The sequence below is a fragment of the Hippocampus zosterae genome, chromosome 10 (assembly GCF_025434085.1).
Source record: "Hippocampus zosterae strain Florida chromosome 10, ASM2543408v3, whole genome shotgun sequence".
NCBI classification, from domain to species: Eukaryota; Metazoa; Chordata; class Actinopteri; order Syngnathiformes; family Syngnathidae; genus Hippocampus; species Hippocampus zosterae.
Genome location: NC_067460.1, coordinates 17,798,307 through 17,812,870, shown reverse-complemented (window position 1 = coordinate 17,812,870; position 14,564 = coordinate 17,798,307). Strand labels below are relative to the sequence as shown.

Genomic DNA, 14,564 nt, shown 5'->3' with positions numbered 1-14,564 from the left:
ACGGCTTTGTTTGAGTTTGAGGACCCTTCATTGTGCATGTTTTTGGGATGAGGGAGGAAGCCAGAGCAATCAGAGAAAACCCACAAAAAAGGGGGAAAAAAACACGCAAACTCCACACAGGAGCCGAGATTCAAACCCCAAACCTCGAGAGCTGGCAAAAGTACTCACACACTGGACTGAAGTAGAAATACATTGTAATAAACAAATAAATAAATAAATAAAAAGTTGAATAACTGATTTATCTCCTATGAAAAATTAAAAGTAAAATGTACAGACTCTGAAAGTACACAAGTAAAAAGTACACTTGAATTTTTAACGCAATTATTTACAATACTTGGATAACTTGGCACAGCGAAAGAAGACCTTTGCACGCACACACACAATAGCTGTCCTCGCATGGTGTTCACATAAAAGCTGGACACAGCTTTGCCACAAGCGACATTTTGGCAGGTTATTTGAGACTGAACTGACAGATCCTGCATGCGCAAAACAAAGCAATGCCACCAAAATGCTCAATTGCAAGATTACCGATAATGACAACAGCTGAAAGAAGAAGCCAGTGAGTTTTTTTTTCCAGGCTGGGAAAGGACAAAGCATTTTCCACAAACCGTTCTTCTAAATTGACTCCATCAAAATATATCTTAAATATAGCTGTGGATGGGGAATAGCTTGCTTCTCCGATTCTGTTTCGTCATCATTATTGTTGCTCCCTGTCACCTTCTTCCACGTCCCTTGTTTCCCCCGTCTTATAAGTTCATGAGATCAAAAGACAAGACAAGAGCTCTCATGCGGTTATCTTTGGGGAAAAAAAGTGTAATGAAAAGGCTGTCTATTGATTTTCTCCGCTGATGTCAAATGTTGATGGTTCGAGGCACCCCCCGTAGGGGGTCTGCAACACGCCTCGACTCGCGGCAAAATACATTCATTGAATAAACAAGAGCGTACAAGTCATCTACACAATCATTTATTGTTGCGAATCCTTCAACGGACTCATAAAACTAATCACGGTCCGTTAGTCTATGCAAACGATTCATTTAAAGGTCATCCATGACGCGGCTCGAGGTCTTTCAGCAACACGGCGCGCGCCAAGGTGCGCGCGCACGGTTGGAACCGTGACGCGTGCCCGAAGGCGCGTGTGCGTGGCTTGCTCGCGTGGTAGAAGAACGTCACAAGTGCAGCTGACACCGCCGGGGCTCGTTGTGTTAGACGAGTCGGTACGAAATTCACACTTTCACTTCTTGGACGCTCGGGGACGCGCATGTGGACCGGAGAGTGACCCGGGCACCGGCACGCTTTTGTGCGCTCCGTTGTGCTTTTTTTGGTCGACCTCTCGGAGGAGGAACATTTTCTCACCCGTGGAGGACGGTTTGCTCGTTTGGACATCATGACAGACGCAAAGTGCCTTCTGAAAACACCATGGTAATGCAGATTGTTTTACTTGGGCTAAAAAAAAAAAAACTGGCACGATTTCCACAGTGCAGCATTTTGTCGCATTTATGGCGGTACAGTATTGTAAATAATGAGGCGACGGCACTTAATTGGCGTGTAAACTGGGGTGAAGTCTTTGAAAGCCTCTTCCTTTGCGTGTTGTGTCTCCTATTATGATGCAAAGTCTTCAAAGCCAGCATCACCGGGGCACCTGACAAGATGTTCAAGAACTGGTTTGCTGGCTGAAATGTTCCTTCTCTATGCTTTAGATTCCATATTAACCAAAATTTTCCCCATCTCTGTGTATGGGGGAAAAAAAGCCTTATGCATGCATAGTGCACTGATTGTTTTGCCCATTTAAAGGTATCTCTTTCAAAGGGACGAAACGAGCAGGCTGGCTGATTCGGTTACAGAAATAAAATATCAGCCGTGTCACTAAGTTGTCTTCCTGTGATGAAAGAGAGAGATAAAAACCGAGCACAAGGACTGACCTTGAAATAATTGTGTCTTCTCCACGTTGACTAAATAAACGGACTTAACAGATAAAAGATGAAATCATTATAAACGATTGTAAGTGACATTTTATTGCTGAAAGGATCACTATGAACTGTTTTCTTTGTTTACATCGCATTTGTCCACCTGTTACCACGCAAAGTTGGAAGGACGCAATCGAAACTAGCCCGGTTGGAAAAATCGGAAATTGACACATGCTTTCTGTTGGCTTCTTGAAAGACAAAAGGAATGATTCGTTTCCGAAAACAGCTGAGAAAGAGAGGAAATAACACCAGCTATTTCTACTTGAATCTGCTCTGCGTAAAATATCAATGGCAGACAAATCTGGATGTCTTTACGTCACATTCCTAGCAGCAGTCTCTGCAAAAGTCTGCGCGCTTCTTGACGGGTGTTTTGTTGTGTTCCTCAGAGAAGGCACTTAATAGCACATCAGATCCACTTATCTCCTGTACATCGTCTTGTCCCTGCATTTCCAGCTCAGTCGCCCCCCACCCCCAACCCCAACACCCAAATTTGCCCTGGGGATTGTTCCCTGAGATCAAATAGATGGTTGGTGGTCCTCAGGCTTTTTAAGGGAAAACGCTTACAATTAGCTTTGATATATGTGAGGTAGAGAAAGACAACCGCTCTCTTGTCCATTAGCACCCGTGCCCTACTTCTTTGTGAAATTGCTCCATGTGAGTGCTATTGCAAAGAAGCTTTGGTTATTATGTTGTTTTAAAGCTGACATTTGACAGATAAAGCATTCCGAAGTGATTATTTCAGAAGGGGGGGGGGGGTTACCCTATGTGAGTTGCCCAGACATTCACATGCAGACCCATCATAGTCTCATGCCGCCTCACCCTGCCCTGCTTCTTAAAGGCACATGCTAGCAGCGGGAGGGGGGGTGGGGGTGGGGGGGGGGGTGCTGAAATACGGTTGGACTATGTCTCCTAAAACCCGAACTCTTGCAAGGCATGCATTTTTATTTTATTTTTATTTTCTCTTTGATATTTAGGCTAATTGGGACCTGATGGATGTAAAAACAACGAATTATCTTTTTACTTGATGTAACGTCCTGGTAAGTGGACGCCAGGCCCTTATAGTCCAAAATTTAACATTATCGTCTTGAAAACCAAAGACGTCATGTCCACACATGTGGACGCCAGGTCCCAAGAGGTTTTAAAGAGTGTGTTTTAATCAGTTGAAGTTTGTTTTAATAATAATAATAATAATAATACATTTTATTTATAAGCGCCTTTCAAGACACCCAAGGACACTTTACAATAGCAAAAAACACCAAACAGTTTTAGTGTGTTTGAAGCATGCGGGGTGGGTAAAACTATTTTTTTTTTAAATAGGGGTTCAATGTACAGTTGGTTTTCAGTTCCTTGCACTCGCTTTTTAGACTTGGTGCTCATCCTGGGCCAGTTACCTGTTACAAGGTCTAAAAAATAAAACAAAACGCTAATACTTCCCACTAGGGGTTTGAGCTGTTTTTTTCATTCATTCATTCGTTCATCTTCCGAGCCGCTTGATCCTCACTAGGGTCGCGGGGGGTGCTGGAGCCTATCCCAGCTGTCTCCGGGCAGTAGGCGGGGGACACCCTGAATCGGTTGCCAGCCAATCGCAGGGCACACAGAAACGAACAAACATTCACACTCACACTCACACCTAGGGACAATTTAGAGTGTTCAATCAGCCTGCCACGCATGTTTTTGGAATGTGGGAGGAAACCGCAGCACCCGGAGAAAACCCACGCAGGCCCGGGAAGAACATGCAAACTCCACACAGGGAGGCCGGAGCTGGAATCGAACCCGGTACCTCTGCACTGTGAAGCCGACGTGCTAACCACTGGACTACCGGGCCGCCCTAGCTGTTTTCTTCTTAATGATTATTTTTGAGTCATGAGCGCTGATTACATTGAAATCAGGATACATCATCCATCGGTTTTCCACCTGTGATCATCAGTCAGATTTGAAGTGACTTATTGTCACCCATTAAAACGGTATAATCGTTATGTAGGTTTTCTGGCACTTGGTTAAAAAAAAAAAGTATCAACAATCGGATCTTGTCCAATTTCTCCACGGAAGCGGTCCACATATGCCATTCCTGGCAACCTGCGTTCCGACAGTTAGTACTCTTAAAGTACTGTGTATGACTCCAACTTGCATTTCTTGGCCTTGAGAAGTGTGAGTTAGAACACAAGTGGCAGGCATTTTACTGCTCATGTCAGCTCCAGTCTAAACCGGTCCTTCTGATCCAAGACCAATCAAAAGCAAGTCTGAACATTTTGACAAGAATTTGCTCTGACATTTTCTTTTTTTTGGTCTTACAGTAATTTCCAATCATCTGCCATGTTTGAAGACTCTGAGTCTGTGGAGGTAGACGGAAGCAGCACAGAGAGCACAGTAGCCTCTACTATCAGCGCTTGTAAAAAGGTAAGGGGGAAAAAAAAACAACGGTGTCATGGAGGAAAATAATCAATTCCTCATCTCAGTGGGGCCCTTTCTTTGTCTGCTTCATGGATTCTTCTTGAAATGTGTATTTCAGTTTTGTGCAAGTTGGTCTGTTTGGGAGCTCCTTTCCATTTCATCCTTTGGGAGTAGCGCAGTAAGCGCAACCGATGTATCGTCTGCCTCTTCCAGGGAGAGAGGAGCACAGCCAGAATAGATCATTGGACTGGGGTGAAAGCTAAATTGAGTTTCCATTTCCAGTGTGATTCGGTTAATTTGACCTTTCTCTGAACATTTTCGTGCAGTTACCATCACACTCGCTGTGCATACTTGCCTGTAACTCACAAGCGTAACTGCAATCCGCTTGAATGTCCTGATATCTGTCTCATTATTGGGCTGCAAGTTGTGATGAGCTGTGGCAACACACATATATGTCTAGAAAACAAGTGCAAATACAAACGTTTGAATCACGAAAGTGAAAAAAAAAGGGTGTTACACATTTGAATAAAAACTATTCAAAATGGTCATTGTTGTCAACCTACAGTATGTGTTGTACATCAAAGGTGATTGATTTTGTTGCAGGTTCTGTGCAGTAACGGTGTGCTGGACTCATCAGACTACTGGTTGAGGAATAACAAAGTTCTGTGCAGACTGGGCCTGTTGGATGACAACACAGAGAGCAGCTGCACCACGGTGAGAAGCAGACTGTAAATGATGAAACATGTGCACCCTTTTGGCAACATAGATGAAGCTGTTCACTTCTCATGTAGAATCCTCAAGTTCTGGAAGCCAGAAACGACAGTGGGCCAACCGTTCTAACTCTCACTGTCAAAATGATTATGTTTCAGGACAAGTCCATTTGCCGTGCACACACTCGATAGAGTGTGATATACAGTACGTTCGGATAGTTTTACGTAAACGTGAATCATCCAGAAAAAAGTGTTTACCGGTCAAGGCGAAGGATTGTTTGAAACCGACAAAAGGAAACGTCCTCTGATCAATTATTTACAAAATACCAGGCAAAAAACACTTCTGAGGGAGAACATGGATTAAAGGGGGCAAAAAAACCCCGATGAAGACGCAGTCAAGTTTTTATTCGTTACTCTTTTCTTAGTTTTTTACATTATGCACAACTCTCATTTATTGTGCAATAATCTAATTGTGACATGTATATATTACATATTTTGATGTATTTGTATGCTTAAAACATTTATGTCAGAATTTTGGGGGGCTTGGAACGGATTAGGGCATTTACATGGAAAACACGTCTCTACTTGCAAACTTTTCCAGTGAAGAAATTTCTTCCAGAACCAATGAAGTAGAGGTCCCACTGTACAATATACCTTGTTTGCCTGGGGCCAGGCCTGGAGGTGGTGCTCGCTGGCAAGCCCCCGGTAGCTCGGGTTGCACCCACGGGGCCCAGCATAGCCCGAGAAGGCAACGTTGGTCTGCCTCATGGGTTCACCATCTATGGGAGTGGCCAAAGGGGTCAGGTGCGTAGTGAACTGGGCAGTAGTCAAAGGCGGGGACCTTGGCTACAGAAGCTAGCTCGAGGGCAAATTCACCTCTGCGCCCGGGCGCAAGGCAAAGAAATTCTGATACGACATTGTCGGAGTCGCTCCAAATCATATCTTGGGTTCTGCTACCAGTCCTCTGGAGAGGGTTTTGAAACTCTTTCACTCTAGAGGTGCCCATGGTGAGTTGAGAGCGGGCGTTGTCATATTAATGTGTCAAGTCGCGGTCCCCTCGCATTGAGAGGAGCCAGATGAGGTAGCTCGGGCATCTTACCAGAATGCCTCCTGGATGTCAAATTGATGATTTTTTTTTTTAGAAGGGTGAATGTTTATATGCCATTTTTGAAATCGAGAGGCAATCAATACAATCTAAAGCAATGCAACTGTGTTTCAAACTTTGATATCAACAAAATGTCTGGGTTGATATGGTCACAGTATCATATTTTAGACCTTTTCACAGAGGACTCTATTTAATTCCCTTTGAAGGAGATAAAAGTTGAGATAGCTACTCAGAGTGAAAGGCCGTCGTCTCTCATAATATGATGTGAAATCTCGTCCTAATAAATAATGCCCACACAACAGCGGCAGCCTGATGCTAACTGCATTTCATCTCCTCGAGGTGGAATGAAGTTGCTCACCTTTGCCCCCCAAAATCTCATTCTTTCCCACTTTTGTAAAAAATAAATAAAATAACGGCTTCAGCTCGCATCTGGATTGATCGCAACGTGAATTTAGTATGTCGCTTTGACTTCCATTTTAAGTCCTTGCGTCATCACATTTGCCCTTTTTGCCATGACCGTCCTTCTCCTTTTTGCTTTGTGCTTCCTTCAGTCCATGGTCATTTCTTTTCTTTATAACGGATTCCCTTTCACGTGAGCAGAAACAGATGCAACCTCTCCTCCCACAGCGTCAACTCTCAGAATTTGAAACGATAAATTGCTCCTTTGACCGAATTCTCTGTCGGGCTGTCAACACATTACAAGGCCAATCAGTCAAATGGGGGGGGCATGTAATTGATAATGCAGTCTCTGGCATTTCACTCCCAAAACTGAACTGCAAAGAAAAGCAGAAAAGACGGCAGAGTGGCAAACACAAAGACATTGTAAGAGATGGATTGTGAAGTGAATTGGAGCGTGACACCCAAACCACAATCTTATTACAACAAGCTATCACAATGCTTTCTTTGCGGTGTCACCACAGTGCTAACGTTCAGTGGATCGCCGTTAAGAATGGAACAAGGCAATCATCGGCCCAATTGCTTTGATGGCTGCCTCTGATTTCTTTGTAGACAGGGTGCTTGCAATGAGAATATATTTTCTTTAATTACTGTAACTCTGAATCAAACACTATCACATGCAATTGAAACCCGGCGTGTTCAGCTGCAGAATCGTGCAAATAGTGGCCTTCAATGAAAGCTTTGACGCAAGCGTTACAAGGGGTGCGTTTATGTGTCATTTCAATTCACAAGCGCTCCAAAAAGTCTGCTTTTTTTTGGGGGGGGGGGGGTCCTAGAATACTGTACCCACTAAAATACATTTCAATAACTTTGACCTCAGTGAATGCTCTAAACCCACGATGTGCTATAGTTCCATCCATCCATCCATTTTCGAGTGCACTTATCCTCACGAGGGTCGCTGCCGCGCTGGAGCCTATCCCAGCTGTCATTGGGCAGTAGGCGGAGACACCGTGAACCGGTTGCGGACCAATCACAGGGCACACATAGACCAGCAACCATCCGCGCTCACACTCACACCAAGGGACAATTTAAAGTGCCCCATTAACCTGCCGTGCATGTTTTTGGAATGTGGGAGGAAAATGGGAGTACCCGGAGAAAACCCACACATGTAAACTCCACACCGGAATTCCGGACCCTGAATCGCAACCTGCACCTTCGCACTGTGAGGCGGATGTGCTAACCAGTCGAACCACCATGCCGCTATGCAATAGGTAGAAATACTAAATAATAAATGAAATACTACAACAACAATAATAGTCATTAAAGTAATGGTTTAAGAAGAAGCAGAAGAAGAAAAAGCTTTCTTTGTCTCCCAATGGAGAAATTCGCAATTTATAGCAGCAAAAATTCTGAAAAAGAGAAAGTAGAAACACAGAACAAGTAAATATGTACTTTTACATTCAACCTATGCAAGACTTAATAGATTTTTCATAATTGAGCCAATCCATACGGAACTGAACCGAAAACTATGAGCCAAAAACCAAGACATGAACCAAACCATACCTTGATTTTGCAATATGTTCCACTCCTAACACTGAGCAAAAAGTAATACATTCAAGTATATTATCAGTAAACGTTTTTTCAATATTAAATGGAGGCCGCATACTTTGAGTGTACTTTTCAAATACTATTTATAAACTTCACAGGAATATGCTTGAGTATACAACACTTGTCTTGTACTGAAAAGTATACAACTAAGTTGCGGTACTTTTAGTCTCCTTTTAAAATGTAATTTGTTCCAGTTCAGCATGAAAAGGTACGTTTTGAATACTTAGACTTGAGTATGCTCTATAAAGTAAACTTCATATCTACTACTTTTTCGTAAGGGAATAGTAATTTGAAAAACAATTACAGTTAAGACAAAATACTGTGTGCAGGTGTGCATGTTTTATAGCTCCGCTCCCATGAAAATTCTACCAGCTGCCGCTACTCTGAATAAATCACTTGATGCATGGATTTTGTTTGTTTGTTTTATGCATTTTGTTCACTAATTAACTCCAACCTTCCAATATTTTTAGCGGTTCAAAAAGATTTTTTAAAAAAGAGTGAGTGCTGGAAAGAAAAAAAAATATGAGTTTCATAAAATCTGAAAACATTCCGATTATCCGTTTTCCCCTCACCAAACCTCAGGCTCGAGGATGTTGTCTCCTTTCATCAGTCACTCATGTTGTACGGCACGGAATCTCGTCCCAACCTGGAGATATTTGATATTAGAATTTTGACATTGACGTTTTTTTTTTTTTACTCTTTGGCAAATAGAAAGTTAACTTCACTGTAGTGTACTGCTATCATTGCATTCTCTCTCAATTAAGATATCCTTTACATAATTATGGATTTATATTATTATGATATGGAAATTGAATATCTAGCATACAAAAGGGAATTTGGGGCTTTCTTTTTAAAAACTTTTTTTTTTTAAATTCTTGCCGTTGTCAGAATGTCCTATTTTAACACCGTCCATTGCTTACATCCTTTGGCCTCCGGGGGGGCTTAGAAGCTCTTGGAGAACAATCCATTCGTCATTGGATTCAAGCAAGTCTCCACATTGTGACATTTCCATTCCCTGCCCAGAGAGCAGAATAAATATGCCATCAGCCACAGCCTGAGCGTTGACTTACGACAGGAAGGTGAAGCTTGTTATTTTAAACATGCTCATCTTTGCCTGGAACCGCAGTCTTAATAATCTGCCTTTGTGTGGAACATACTAGTCCTGCATTATAAGCTGGGTTGTGACCCGATTTATCACTACGCTTTGTTATGGAACGAGCCAGTAGAGTAGGATCAAGTGAAAACCTTGGGCTTCTGTCAAGCCGTCCATTTTCTATGCCTCTTAGGGTCACAGGTGAGTTGGGCGACAGGCAAGGTACACCTGATTTGGTCACTTGTCAATCACAGGCCTCATATAGAAAACAATCATGGAGCTGAACTTCCCATAGCAGATGCTTTGTAGTACTGTCATTTCCTCGACGACAAGCTAGTTATGACTGAATCAGGAGTGTCCTGATGATTGAGGCAGTTTCTTAAAACTTCAAGCTTCAAGATCCAGTTAACTCACAGGAACGCAATACAGAGAATTCTTCACAATCAAAGAATTGATTAGTCAATTCTCTGTTATGAGACGAAAACAAGAATATACCTTGGGTTACATCTGCTACTGCAAAAACATACCCATTCACTTCATCTAAGAAAAAAAAAGTTGTTGTGTAGAATAGTTTCTTATAATACCGTATAGTATATGTATGGTAATTATATAGTAATATAGTATATGCATTTTATTTTTTGGCAGTTCTTGCGATCTTTGTGCTTCTTTATCCTGTACTGCTTTTAAATTTGAATTTCCAATCTGGAGTTCAATGACGGTTTGTGTTCAATGAAGTCCTTCAGCAACAAAATAAGATCCTCAACTGACGACAACACGTTTCACAATATTCGCAGTATCCATTGAACTGCAGATGCTTTGTTTTTGGTTAATTTCACGTGACACTTGTAAGACTGCAAAAATACTCAAACATTTCCTGCACGGTAACAAAAAAAAAAAAGAACTTCATGATCCCGTTTGAATTTTGAAGTGGCTGATTTACTAGGTTTGCACTTGGAAAATGTACACAAGGTTCAACTCACCCAAATAAATGTGGAAGCTGATTTACTAACCGGTTGCACACAGGACTGCATCTGACAAATGCGCAAAATGTTGAGTTCGTCCATATTCGCTTTGTTTTTGGAAGAAGGTTACACATGCATGCGATTCAATTTAATGCTAGAAATGGTCCTGCGTAGGAAAGACAAGTCAAGTCAAGTCAACAGTATTTCTCGAGCACTTTTAAACAGACATCGCTGCATACAAAGTGCGGTACATGTAGCGATTTAACATGCACAATAAACAGTAAGACAAATCGGTAATAAAGGCGGTATAAAGCACCAAACAGTAAAATCAAGAACACATCTTAAGTCATGCTGTGCTAAAATAGGAAGCAGTGTGACTTGTTCACAGCTACAGCTCCTGTTAAAGTGTGTCATAAATAGCGTTGAGTTGAATTACCAATTGACGGTGACTCTTTTGTTGGTACTTTCGGCTCTTGCCACAGCTCGCGTCATTTGTTTGGGCGCATAGCTGACTACTACTACAACTCATCCAAAGGTGTCAAGATTAAGTGACAACTAATCGATTATCAACTAGTTTTAATAATCAGGTCATCATTTGAGTTGTGTCATCAAAATAAGACTTTTGCAAACATCTGCTTTTACCACGACACTGACCAAGCCAGTTACTGAACCGTTTATAGGAGTTTGATGAGCATGAACATAAATCCCGCTTGTGTGACATTGATTAATTTTGAATGTTTAGTTGTTTTTTTTAAACCGATAAAGAAAGCACATAAACAACAATAAAATTGGTTAATGAACGGTAATCAATCCAAACCAAATTAAATGCTCAAATATAATGTGCATGTTTTCCATTAATACCTGACACCAATAAGAGTCAAATATGTTTATAAGAAAAATCCAAAGATCTTCATTGTTTTATTGTGTAAGTCGTTTTAATGCAAATCTGGGACACTAAGAATGCAGCGAGCGAATGCAGGGTGAAGAGAGCAAAGCTAATTGGCTGTGACTGTTGGATCCCATAAATAAGTCTGTTTTGAAAAAAAAAACCCGTCAGATGTGGCACTCTCATCTTTTATAATACCTGCAAGTACAAATTGTTTCAAATTGTTTCAAATGGTGTATACGTTTATATTTGAGCTGGCAAAAGAAGAGCGTGCTCGTCACAAGTGCACAGTAAATACTGGATTTTGATTTGATTTGAAAGTAAACAGGAGTCACATTAAAAGCAAGGAGACAGAAAGAAGGGCAACAGCTGCGTGTGGGAGGATGAGAGAGAGAGAGCAGGACAAATCTTCAAGTGTCAAATGAGACTGAAATGTTCAGTAATGGTTTTGTATATTGACCAAGTCTGTGCAGACATTATCGTATGGGGGACATGAGGTTTAATTGTGGGCATGTGATGAAAGGAAACTGGCAGCTGGTCACTGTGCATGTTGTCAAAAGATTTGACACAAAATGGGATTTATGGGTAAATATACTTAAACAATAAGAACCGGTCTGTTTTTCTCGGATGCTGCGGTCGACGACGCACATACGGTACACACATGTGCAGGGTGTAAAATTCCATGCTGTACTCAGGCGTAAAGTAGGTTCAATTACTTAAGCACTGGCCCAGATTCTATCAAGCAATGACTTTCCCTTCACTTCAGAAAAATATATATTTTTCTTCTTTTTATAATTTTTTTTTATGTTTCCATTGTAAATTGTCCCAAAATACCATATTACTTTTCATCTCTCCTTTTGTTGGGTTAGTCGTTAGGGCTGAACAATGAATCAAAATCAAATCGACATCGCATTGTAGGAGAATATTGAAATTCAAAGGCGACAATTTGGGGAGGCTGAGAGTTTGCTCTCACTTGTCTTCCGAGCGGCGGCCCGGTAGTCCAGTGGTTAGTACGTCGGCTTCACAGTGCAGAGGTACCGGGTTCGATTCCAGCTACGGCCTCCCTGTGTGGAGTTTGCGTGTTCTCCCCGGGCCTGCGTGGGTTTTCTCCGGGTGCTCCGGTTTCCTCCCACATTCCAAAAACATGCATGGCAGGCTGATTGAACACTCCAAATTGTCCCTAGGTGCGAATGTGAGCGCGGATGGTTGTTCGTTTCTGTGTGTCTTGCGATTGGCTGGCAAACGGTTCAGGGTGTCCCCCACCTAGTGCCCGAAGGCAGCTGGGATAGGCTTCAGCACTCCCGCGACCGTGGTGAGGATAAAGCGGTTTGGAAAATGAATGAATGAACGAATGATTTGTTTAACCTCGATTTTTATCCTGGTAATATTTGTAATGTGGCGGCAGACGGATTTCCACTCCATATTAGAAAATAATAAGGTCTGTAGCCGTTCAGTGTTTTCAGTGCCTTGCCCAGTGACTTATCGCGGGTGGCTAATCCGTTGCCGCACTCCCGCTTGCTCTGTCTGCACACATTGACCAAGTTGACCTTGTTGCCCTCATTCTAATTCATTCAACAGCTTTACGTTATAAAGAACAGGCATTTTACATGGGCTTGTGGAATATTTCCGTCCATGACAACTACCTACACAAGAAACATGGTCACTTCTTAAGTCAGAGAACGTCCGACACCAAATGTTCTTGTTCTTGTCTGGTACGTCTGGTGTCAAACTGATAGAATCAGGGTGTTTCCCTTGACACCTCTTATCAACTGCATCTGGCCCTCATTGTTTGATGAGGTCAAATATACCCCTCCTCTCCTCCTCCACAAAGTCAAACGTGAATTATTTAGGCCCCGTTCTCTTCAATTGAAGTGATGAGGTGATGACGGGCAGAATAAAGTGTTTATATTATGTAAATTATTTCCCTAAAAATAACCGCTTTACATTTTTCATTGTATGACACTAACGGGCAGAAAGCCAGGTCTTTCATCATTAATTTAGAGAGCAAATATTGCACGTGATCTGAGCAACTGAGATGAGTTGAAAAAGGTGTGTAACATTTTACAGCACTCAACTCTGGCCCTCTCAGATCTAGTAGGAACACAAAGACAAAGGAGACACTAGATGTCCTTTTTTTAGTGGGGGCGGAGGGTTGTTTTAGTTCTTAGAGAGAACATCCAACCCCGACACTGTTTATGCTGGCATTGATTTGCTACGGCGAGAATGTCCAAAACATTTTTCTTTTCACCTTACAGTAAGTCTATTTTTTGCACTCACCATCTGCTCTTTCCTTCCAAATAATGCTCCTTCTTGTTCCAGCAGAGTCTCCTGCTGCTTTTACCCACATTCTGCATTAATATAATAGCTTCGGGTATGTTGCTAGGAGTTTGCCTCACATCTCCTGTACACGTCTTTGCCAACAGATATGCAGTGCAGTGCAGTCCGACAGCTCTTTATTTTTACGTTAAATTCTTGAACATGTTCATTTCCTAAGGAGTGTTTTTCCCATGAGAAGGGAAGAAATTAATTTGACATCAACTGTACAGAAAAGAACACATATTTCTATTACGTTGCTGTCGATGTAGGTCATAGGTATCAAACTCCTCGAGGACCGCTATCCTGCATGTTTTCTGATTCAAATAATCAGGATCATTCTCAGGCTTGTCCACAGCTTGCTGATGAACTGATCATTAGAATCAGGCGTGTTGGAGGAGGGAAACGTCGAAAACTGCGGTGTCAAACATACGCAACGCGGGCCGGAACCGGCCCCCACGGAGGTTTGATCAGGCCCGCGGGATCATTTAAAAGTGAAAAATGCATAAAAGACACGGAATGAATATTATTAAATTAATAAGGTGAAATTGGTGGAGTAGCCGCTAGGCGGACACACCGTTTTGATCAGAGTAGAAGACAACAGCAGTCTCAGTCTGTCACTGAGACAGACCCAACACAGCAGACGCTATCAAGGACATGTGAATAGTTTATTCTTTACACATTTAATAGCAATCTCCTTAGTTTGTAAGGTGTAATCAGGCATTAAATTTAGATTTTATATGGACGTGTAAATGTTTTAAAAATAGGATAGTGGCCCTGAAAGACCGGAGTTTGATAAATCTGTGATCTATGTTGAAGCTGGGGTGTGGGGAATGTTGGAAAAATACAAAACAAAACAAAACAAAACGGTTTCTTGGATTGGCCGGCATCCTATCCTGGTCGTACCCCACCTCTCACCCAAAGCTTGCAAGGAGAGGCTCGAGCACATCCGTGACCCTAATATAAGCGGTATCAAAAAAATGACCGGATGGATGGAAAAACTGTTTCAGTTTTTGGGGTAAAAGGAGAAATTAAGCAAATCCCAAAAGGTGGGAAAACTAAATCTTTGAAAGACATTTGTTTTTTTCTGTCAGTGAAATGGCGAACAATTGATTTAAATTGGATATACCAGTAAT

The 14,564-nt window shown here is 41.9% G+C and overlaps 1 protein-coding gene across 3 annotated transcripts in view; it reads left to right on the top strand.

Annotated features, from left to right (window-relative positions):
* Nucleotides 1-14,564, top strand: part of sphkap (SPHK1 interactor, AKAP domain containing) — a 58,599-nt gene that overhangs the window by 30,977 nt on the left and 13,058 nt on the right. For 2 of the 3 annotated variants that reach the window (XM_052077890.1, XM_052077888.1), the window contains exons 2-3: nt 4,259-4,361; nt 4,959-5,069. In XM_052077890.1, the coding sequence (XP_051933850.1) occupies nt 4,278-4,361; nt 4,959-5,069 (195 nt within the window). In that variant the 5' untranslated portion in view covers nt 4,259-4,277. Of the gene's footprint in view, nt 1-1,112; nt 1,420-4,258; nt 4,362-4,958; nt 5,070-14,564 lie in introns of those variants that run through there. The other variant, XM_052077889.1, reaches the window with a different exon arrangement.